This window comes from Argentina silus, assembly GCF_951799395.1.
Source record: "Argentina silus genome assembly, chromosome: 6".
Lineage (NCBI taxonomy): Eukaryota > Metazoa > Chordata > Actinopteri > Argentiniformes > Argentinidae > Argentina > Argentina silus.
The window spans coordinates 8,161,793-8,171,268 of NC_139660.1; the positions used below are offsets into that span (position 1 = coordinate 8,161,793).

At 41.3% G+C, this 9,476-nt stretch overlaps 3 protein-coding genes across 5 annotated transcripts; 1 reads left to right on the forward strand and 2 right to left on the reverse strand.

Annotated features, from left to right (window-relative positions):
- Positions 1 to 4: 4 nt before the first annotated feature.
- Positions 5 to 3,668, reverse strand: LOC310806198 (inosine-uridine preferring nucleoside hydrolase). 2 transcript variants are annotated; one of them, XM_083672226.1, is made up of 6 exons: positions 3,552 to 3,668; positions 1,702 to 1,910; positions 1,310 to 1,492; positions 987 to 1,098; positions 762 to 898; positions 5 to 560 (listed from the first exon to the last, which is right to left on the reverse strand). In XM_083672226.1, the coding sequence occupies exons 2-6, from the start codon at positions 1,882 to 1,884 to the stop codon at positions 195 to 197; spliced, it is 981 nt and encodes a 326-aa protein (XP_083528352.1). In that variant the 5' UTR covers positions 1,885 to 1,910; positions 3,552 to 3,668; the 3' UTR covers positions 5 to 194. The 2 variants fall into 2 exon arrangements, with proteins under 2 accessions (XP_083528352.1, XP_083528353.1); XM_083672227.1 differs by lacking the exon at positions 3,552 to 3,668 and adding an exon at positions 2,388 to 2,405.
- On the forward strand, positions 2,729 to 6,467 carry LOC310806195 (basic immunoglobulin-like variable motif-containing protein). Of its 2 annotated transcripts, none has more exons than XM_083672221.1 (10): positions 2,729 to 2,814; positions 3,427 to 3,998; positions 4,336 to 4,465; positions 4,553 to 4,648; positions 4,896 to 5,000; positions 5,265 to 5,359; positions 5,453 to 5,585; positions 5,777 to 5,860; positions 5,953 to 6,049; positions 6,160 to 6,467. In XM_083672221.1, the coding sequence occupies exons 2-10, from the start codon at positions 3,515 to 3,517 to the stop codon at positions 6,460 to 6,462; spliced, it is 1,527 nt and encodes a 508-aa protein (XP_083528347.1). In that variant the 5' UTR covers positions 2,729 to 2,814; positions 3,427 to 3,514; the 3' UTR covers positions 6,463 to 6,467. The 2 variants fall into 2 exon arrangements, with proteins under 2 accessions (XP_083528347.1, XP_083528348.1); XM_083672222.1 differs by having other exon boundaries at positions 3,432 to 3,998.
- A 799-nt stretch (positions 6,468 to 7,266) lies between these two features.
- Positions 7,267 to 9,366, reverse strand: LOC310806197 (homocysteine S-methyltransferase YbgG). Its single transcript, XM_083672225.1, has 8 exons — positions 9,168 to 9,366; positions 9,025 to 9,092; positions 8,750 to 8,922; positions 8,457 to 8,560; positions 8,177 to 8,338; positions 7,737 to 7,942; positions 7,475 to 7,551; positions 7,267 to 7,396 (listed from the first exon to the last, which is right to left on the reverse strand). The coding sequence occupies exons 1-8, from the start codon at positions 9,273 to 9,275 to the stop codon at positions 7,296 to 7,298; spliced, it is 999 nt and encodes a 332-aa protein (XP_083528351.1). The 5' UTR covers positions 9,276 to 9,366; the 3' UTR covers positions 7,267 to 7,295.
- Positions 9,367 to 9,476: the final 110 nt, after the last annotated feature.

The following is a 9,476-nucleotide window of genomic DNA, read 5'->3' on the forward strand; positions in this document are numbered from 1 at the left end:
GATCTCAAAGTGAAGTGCATTTTATTCAATATTACTGAATATACCTCAATATTAATGAGTTGTAAAATTAACCCGTTTGAAAATTAATTTTAATTTTGTGGGCAATATGATCCCTCACTCAAGACTATTCTTGAGTGAGTTTTATGTATGACTTCAGTCAACTCTTGTTTTTGTCATCATGAAGACATGTTGCACTACTTACTACAGGGTTGTCTGAGGGAAGCCATGAGTAACTGGCTGAACTTGGTAAGATCACATTTCTTCATTACAAATACCTTGTGGCTCTTCTTCAGTGTATTAGTCTGATCCAAAGCCATCATCCCTCTGCAGAGTGCCCCCTGCAGCTCTACACGGACAGCACACTCAATGCTCTCAGTTACCACACTGCTGTCAAGGCATGCTGCCACTGCATATGCATCATAGGAGACAAAGCCAGGCCCGAAGTACACATCTCTCTTATTCATCATTCCCTCCTTGGAGTAAGCCCGACACTTTGAGGTTATATTCTTCATGAACCGTGCAGCAGGCGTATCCTGGTTGATCAATTCATCAAAGAACTCCTACAGCAAAGCATTCACAGAATTGTACACATAAAAGGGAACATTACTTGATAGAACTAGAAGGTTCAAGATGAAACCTTCTACACTGAGCAGTCAAGTGAATACTATGTACTGTTTTATGAGTTAAGATTCTGATGTGCAGACATCAAGTAATAAAATCGTCTGAAATATGAACCTGTGGATAGTGCTGATTACTCTTACCCATGTCAGTTTATTTCTGCATGAATATTCCCATGTTGCAATGTGTGTTGGACAGTGAAATTCCTCCAAGACAACATATGCAGATTCTGGATCCATCACAAAGTTAAACTCTGCACATAATGATATATTCCCTTTTCCTGTGAAAAAAACAACAACAAATACTGTATTTGTCAATGCAGTTCTCCTTGAAATAAAAACTACCTCACTTTTAATCACTGGTATTACCTTCCATGTTGCCTCCCATAATGAATAAGTCCTTCAGTTTTTGAGGAAAGGAAGGATCCAGTCTGACTGCCAGAGCCAGATTTGTGAGTGGGCCAAGTGCCACAAGTGAGACCTGCAGCAAAGTCAATGTTGTATACTGACATTATGTACAGAATGAATAGTCATAGCAAAGATTTGTATGTGGTCATCGTGTAAAAGCGTATTAAGCCTTGCAACTACTGTATGATCATGATTCATCTTCCACAAGAGGGCATCTATGCGTCACAATGATGATCATGTGACTTGAGCAAACCCGAAATGGCAAACAAACGCAGTAGGCCTACCTGTCTCTGATTCTCAGACACCAGCCTTATCATGGCATTGACAGCGTGCTCGCTCTGGATCTTTTCCTTCCACTGTGAATCTCTGTCCTCAAGCACATCCCCCAGCCCATCTGTTCCAAAGTGGTCACTTACTGCTTTGGTGCCTCCAACAAGAGCACCCGCAGAACCTTGGAACACCGGGATCTATGAAGTATATGAGTATACTGGTGATTTTACACACGTCATTACTACCACCGCCGCGCCGCCCCCCCCCCCACACACACACACACACACCAAAAAATGTATATGAATGCCACGCAAAGACACAAAAGTCCTGAAGTTCAAGTTCACAATGAGCACAATGAATACAATTATTACACGTTTGGGAGAGAGAGATGTGTTTGTTCACATACCTGTGTGCATTCACAAACAGAGAGCACATGCAACACATTCTGGCACACGTTATCCACTGCTGCATTTCCAAAGCAGCAGGTTATGGCCAGGATCTGAACGTCTGGTGCTCCCAGGGCCATCATTATTGCCTGGGCATCATCTATGCCACAGTCAGTGTCTATGATCAGCAACTTCTTTGGCATGGTGCTGCTGTGCAGATGTAATGTTCCTGCAAGAGCAAAGCATGAACAAGTGGATTGTTAACTTAGGGTTCAAGGCAAACATAATTTGTTCTGGGGCTGTAGAAATGCCATTCTTAAATGCCACTCACAAATTCAGAATGGATGTAACAATACTAACAGTCAATAATATTAAAATCATAGTTTTAAAAAAATATTTCAAAGCTTGACATTGTATTTATTCACAAAGACATTGTTTACAAACAATGAAGTAAAACAACAACTCATTGAAACGACCATTGTCATTGAACAGATAAACAAATTCCAGATTTTTATGACTTTAGTTTATGGTATGTTCGTTTGGTTCTCGGGAACACGTAGTTCCCAGTTGGTGAAGTCATAACTTCATGTAAATCTGAATCATAACTTTTCCCTCACGTTGTCTGGAACTGAAACATTTCTCAGATAATATGAAGGTTAGAATCATGACTTAAATGGTCCAAAAGTTGTGGATTCTCGATCCTTACCCTCAACAAAACGTTGTAAGTCGATCCTAACCGCGAGTGGAATAATTGCCTACGCAACTCAAATGACTTACTCTGATTGGTTAAAGATTGTTGGTCGGTAGGTTGAAGATTGATAACACCTAATACCTACATTTCGTTGTATATGAGGGAAGCTAAATCACTCGTTTGTCGAGTTAGCGTTTGCAGTGCAGTTTATCTGTCAAATTGTGGCACACTATAAATCAAAGACTGTGAGAAAATCATGGTGTGTGCATACAGTCAACACCCCCAATTTACAGAGTGGTACAGCCTATCAAGTCTGTGTACAGCGGAAGAAGATACAGTCGTACATCATCCCTGTACAAGCATTTTTTTACCTGGATGATGTAGCGCTTTTTATGTAGTTCGCCATTTATCTACAAAGGTGACATCCACGACACAATGAAAGGTGTGTGTAGCAGTCATCTTAAACAACAAGTTGATAATTCTATAAGAATTAATACTGTCAGATTGATTGTTCGCTGAGCTCATGTGTGCCATCTCGACATGAGATGACAGGTCACCTGTGATGGCAGTCGCATTTGTGGGGCAATATATTCTTACCTTTTGGTTTGCTAGCCAGTAGCTAGAGATATGTCAACAGTGATGTAGCTAGCTAGCTAGAATATCAGAGCACTCAATGAGGCAGGAGCACAGTCGTCCAGCTGGTGTTGATGCTGTGATTTGAGGGTTTAAATTACTTGTAGCCAGTTAGCCAACTGTGAAAGATTAACTTGCATTATTGCTTTTGTAAAACAATAACTCTTTGCTGGCTAAAATAATTGTTCAGTGTTGCACATCTCCGTGCAGGCTGCAGGTTGCAGTTATCCATTTACTTGTACTGTGCATGCAGCCTGTCTTGACATGATAAAGAATCCTATACCACCTTGGGCTATGCATCAGTGTACCCAGTATAGAAGATTAACTTGTATGTTAAGTTACATGCCTGAATGGCTGATATGTTTTCACCCACTGCACCCGCAATGTAGAATCTTGATCAGTGTTGTACTTTCTTCCCCAGCATAGACGACAATCTATCCACCCCTCTTAACAGGTCAATATCTTAATCGTCAAACAATTCTCCCACCCACCAACCAAGTTTCCGTTCAATGCCGAACACTGCAGAGAGTCAAGGAGCAAACCTACCTGGGCCGGGAGACCAGGCTACGCCACAACGGCCCTCCAGCAGAGAGGATGAGTGTAGCCTTTTGAGCTCCCTCAGCAGGGACTCCCTGAGGGCACGGCGAGCCTCTAGTGCCGAGCTCCAGCTCCCGTGGACCTGTCCTGTCACGCACTCCAGAGAGAAGTTCTACACTGTTTGCTCTGACTACGCCCTTCTCAACCAGGCCGCCTCTGTGTACAGTCCCCCTAGTAAATCCAGGGATGTGGTCCCCAGCAAGCAGGACGGTGCAACCACATTTGTGAAGTCCAAAGCCATTGACTTTGCCCTAGGTCAGCCTGGAGGCACCGATGTGGCTCTAGATGGGGACTATGACATGGAAGAAGTGCCCTCCAGCAACTCAAAGCCCATTTTGGCTTGGGAGATTGACACAACTGATTTTGATGTTGTGCTAACTCGGAAAACCAGGACAAGTAAGCCAGATCAATATCATGCAGGGGTTTGGTGTTTTGTCATACAATATCATACAATATGTTCATGTTTATTTTCTCGTTCAATGTGAGATGTGCCAGGAAAATGACAACTGGTGATCTGACCATCTGCTGCTGATTATGTAACTCAGGCAGTGACATCAGAGATGGGCAGAGAGCTAGGAGGATAAGCCCATGTGCTTGATGAAAAGTAATCTCTTATGTCTTTAATTAATTAATTAATTAAATTTGATCATAATTTAACTTGTACTTAGTTTTGAATGCAGAGTGGATTATAAGGGAGGGCAAATATGAGCTTGACAAATGTGTCCTATCTTAGGCAATATAAAGAAATTCAACTCCAAGAAGATGAAGTCATCAGACAGACCGGGCAGGAATCTGCAAGACCTTCCTCCCCATGCCTCTCTAGAGGAGATCAAAGAAAGAAAAGTCCTGGATCTCAGGAGATGGTAATAATGACTACATTTTATTTTGTGTTACTGTCATATAAATTCTTAAGTGGAGAGAAGTATTCAACTCAATGTGTTTTGCTTTAGGTACTGCATCAGCCGCCCCCAGTATAAGACATCATGTGGAATCTCTTCATTGGTTTCCTGCTGGAACTTTTTGTACAGCACACTGGGAGCAGGAAGGTACTGTATGGCTTTTTATCAATGTCTGGTCATGTTACCTTAGTACAGTATCACAGGGTAAATTGCTGTTTGATATGAACTTGTGCTGCTCATGTTGTACAATGCATGTTGTACAATGCAATGCACTCAAAAAAGAGTGAACAATATTTGATACATTTTGTTTGTGGTGCATAATGTTACCCATTAGGAGTATGATATGGAGTAAAATTCAAGGAATAACAATTGTACTGAATGTGTGTATTTTCAGTCTTCCACCCATCTCTCAGGAGGAGGCGCTGCAGATTCTAGGGTACCAGCCCCCCTTTGAGGAGATCAAGTTTGGCCCTTTCACAGGAAATGCCACTTTGATGCGGTACTACTGATAATACTCTCTGCACTCTCTCAATTACAGATAGTAGGTTTCTAGGATAACACAAAAACATGATTCTTCTTACTCTGCAATAATGAATGTATGGACTCATGTCTTCAACTAAACAATTGACAGTGTTTCAAACTGAATAATCATATTATTTTTGTGATCCAGGAAAACCACTATATGTGATTTATTTAATTAGGGCTTAAATCTCTCTCTTGAAACTGTGCAAAAGCTTATCTTGTATTTATTGTATCTGAACAGATGGTTCAGGCAAATCAATGACAATTTCAGAGTCCGTGGGTGTTCCTATATTCTGTACAAACCCCATGGGAAACACAAGACAGCAGGAGAGACTGGTGAGTGTGTATTAAAAGACGTCTAGCCTATGTACTCCCAAACTGGATATTGACATACAGTAATAACTGAATTATTTGTCAACCTTCTTTTAGCTGAGGGGGCGTTATTGAAGTTGACCCAGGGACTAAAGGATGAGTCCATGGCCTACATTTATCATTGTCAGAACCACTACTTTTGCCCTGTGGGTTTTGAAGCCACACCACTCAAGGCAGCCAAGGCCTACAGGTGGGTTTTTGTAGCAGCTTTTGTTCTCTCCACTCCATTAGTGTGTATGGGCCTACTTTATTTAGTAACTGGGCAGATTCATGCAGTCAATAAACATACTTGAGTTTGTATGTTGACATACTGTATTTTGCATATCATCAGCTACTTAAACCTACTTGTCTGAGGAATGTTTGTTTGTCTTTTGTGCAAAGGGGGCCTTTACCAACTAATGAAACAGAACACTGGATTCTCATTGGTGAACCAAGCAGGAAACACCCTGCTATTCACTGTAAAAAGTATGCTCTTTTCTTTTCTGACCGTAGTATTGTTTTGTCATACACTGACATTTTCCACTGCTCTTTTTCACTGAACGTCGGTTATTTTTCAGGTGGATGGATATTGTTACAGATCTCAATACACAAAATCCAGAATACCTGGATATTCGCCACACGGAGAGGGGTATTCAGTGCCGTAAAACTAAAAAGGTCAGCCTGTCATTGATTTTTATTTATAGTTGTTTTATAACAGAGAGGTTTGGGATATTAGCTGTGTGTGAGTACTGCCATGCTGATGGGAAACTCTTCTCTTCTGACAGGTGGGAGGTAATCTTCACTGCCTCATGGCTTTCCAGAGGGTGAACTGGCAGAAGCTTGGTCCCTGGGCTCTGAACCTGGAGAATCTGCGACATGACCTCCACCACCATGGGTCAGAACGGGCACAGGGAGGCGTAGCTGAGGGCACTGAGGAGAAGGCCTCAGCAAAGCACCTGGCTCGCCTTGGCCGCTCACACAGCACAGGCAATCAGAAGGACGTCGCCTGGAAACGTTTGTCCAATTCCACAGAGTACAGGCACAGGGGCTCACCCGAAAGCGATCTTGAAGAAGAAATCACTGACTGAGACTCAATGAACATGCTACTGGCTTATCATGTGTTTGTTAAACCATTAGGGTATCCTGTGTGATATTTTATCCTTGTTAGCAAACTTATAGGTTCATACAGATTAAAATCACATGTTTTTTTCTGGATTATTATACATGGCAGAGTAACACAGTGAACATAAAAGCTGATATTCATTTTAGTGTTAATGCTGTATTTAATCATTTAGCAATGTTAAGAGGACTAGTCTACTACAAATCAGAATGTCTGATAACATTGCATTTAAAATATGATTAAGAAGTCAACATAGCTTAATTTCATTATGCTTATTAGTCAGTGTTCCCCAATATTTGAGAATATTACTGAAATACAGTGAATAATAAACTGATCTCCAATTAAAACAGCCGTATAGTCGGGTATAGCTGAAAATGATGGTAAGCAAAGCATAGACAAAATAACTGAGCTGGAAACAAGTGAAAGGATGGGAATTACCTAGTACTTAGAAGTAGACATTCTCAGTTTGTATATTGATGCAATGTAAAATGCAAACGTTAAGGATTAGCATGTCAGCTGTCATATTCTATGTATAGCTATAGCCTCACTTTGTTCTTGTTCTCCTGTTTGAACATTGCTGATTCCATGTCTTGACTGACCCTTGCACTACTTTAAATGTATCATTAATGTGGATTTGATGTAGTTGGTCTCCTTTTTTAATAAACTAAGATTTGTATAAACTTATGAATCAAGTCTCACAATTTTTTAGAATGGATTCATCGTTGCATAATCTTATCCTGCGGGCTCTTTAGGGAGTTAAATTGTACATTAGACTGCCTTCTCATTTTTACTGTTGGATTTTCATTTGAGGGCTTTCACATCTGAGGCATGAGGTACAAGGTCACAGTGTAGCTGCTGTCGTAACTCTGCGATGTGAGCAGGGCTGATGCGGCAACAACCTCCTATTGGATGAAAATATATAATGTTTAGACAATGCACAGAGCACAACGTATTTACCACATGAATATAATTCAACTTACCTATCAATGCTGCCCCTTGTTTCATCCACTCACGACTCAATTCAGCAATTGACACTTTATTCTCTGATGTTCTCCACCTTTAAATAATAATTGGTGAAAGGCTGAATAAAGATACTGTATGTATTTTCTATTTTAAAAAGACCACGATATCTACTCAGTTTTTATTCAGGGAATTGGCTGGATTCAATGCAGACATCAGTGTTATCAACATTACAAATCCTCTGCAGCGTGCCATGGTGTACAGCTATCTTGTCGGACTCACCCATCGTCTACATTCCATTCCTCTCCACTGTTGGGGTAGACAACCCAGCAAAGGTCTGGACTCCTTTGTGCCTTGGCAGTGTCCAGGAGTGGTTTGACCAAGGCCGGAGGACAGCAGTTGACACCTACAGCCACCAGCTGCTTGGACCTACTGACGGTCTCAACAGCCTCAGTAAAACTCGTACCATCAGAAATACACCGCCCATCCTGAGAACACGTCATATCAATTAATTAGGGTATCCTGTGTGATATATGAAAGAGTTATCAAATACTTTTTTCACAACTAGGCCTATTTACGTTCCTTAAGATAAACGTTTGCTACCTTTCCTTCATCCTGAACGTACCCCTGTAGTTAGATATTTGTAAGCTGGAAGACGTGTTATGCATGATGATGTCATACAAGATAAATTAGAAATATTGTTATTACAAAGATTCCCTTACCTTACACGAGAAGGAGAGCCAGGCTTTTGAATCAGGAAACTCTCTCAGCAGCTCCACCAGAGCTTCTGCTTCTTTTACACTTGGGATGGTTTCCATAGCGATGAGATCAGCTCCTGCTGCAACTAAGCAGTGTATCTGTGGTCGATGCCAGGCTTTCAGCTCCTTAGGACAGAAAACAAACACGTTGATATGTCAACCCCAAAATGAGTAAGCACTTGCAACACAAGTGCCAATTTTGTGTATAGTAGTCAGCTATTCTTTTACAGAATGGTACATTTACTTCAATACTCATCTCCTCTGCGTAAGCCCCAGTGTACTCAGAACCATTATGCAGAAACGCCCCATAAGGTCCAACAGAGCCTGCCACCAGAGGCACTCTTCGATCTGAGAAAACAAATTGTCAGCTATCATAGCACACTGAAATGTCACCTCATCTATTAACGACTCAGATGTGGTCAATAAATGGGTAACAGGGCCAATGTTGCTTCAACAACCTAACCAAATTTGTTCAGAGGGTGCAGAGTACATCTGTCAAATCAGTAATGATGTATTTGTTGCACAGTAGACCCTCACCTGACAGCTGGTTGTCAGTCATGAATTGTTTGACTGTCTCTTTGGCCATATATACTCCTGACATGAGCAGCCCACTGGCCAGTTCAGGGGTCATTCCCAGGTGCCTTATAAAGCCCTCAATACTTGCCTGGTATGTGGCTGTTGTGACAACATCAGCACCATTGAGGAGGAATCTAGGGAGAGAGGATACACAAGAGTAAACATGCAATGCTCAAAAGTAAAAACATAACACAACAATCAGTACTTGGCTCACGTTCGGGTTTGATGAAACTTACTTGTAATGAACATCCTTCACAGCCTGTGGATTAGTATGCAATACCCTTGCACTCCACAACGGATCACCCTGTGCACAACAATATAGGTCAAAAATTGCTAGAAGAAACCTTTAGCAGAGTATTAACCAACTCATCAACTTTACCTGTAATTGAAGACCTGTGTTTTCCAACTCTGTTGCTAGCCCACCATCCAAAATAAGTGGAGAACCTTTCATGCAAGCGTTCATATCAAATTTATTTTCCATGCTCATTGGCAAGGATATCTCAGCAGTTGAGTAAGAGAGTCCCTTTAGCTGAAAAAAAGAGGTATCATCTCAGGTATTTGCAGGCAAGAAGTGTAATGTTTACTTCCTTGACAAAATAAACAAGAACCATGTGCGCAAGGGGTCATAGTTGTACTTCCGGGACTATTTGAAACATTTCAAATCCTGCTTTTTTGTATAACCAGTTCT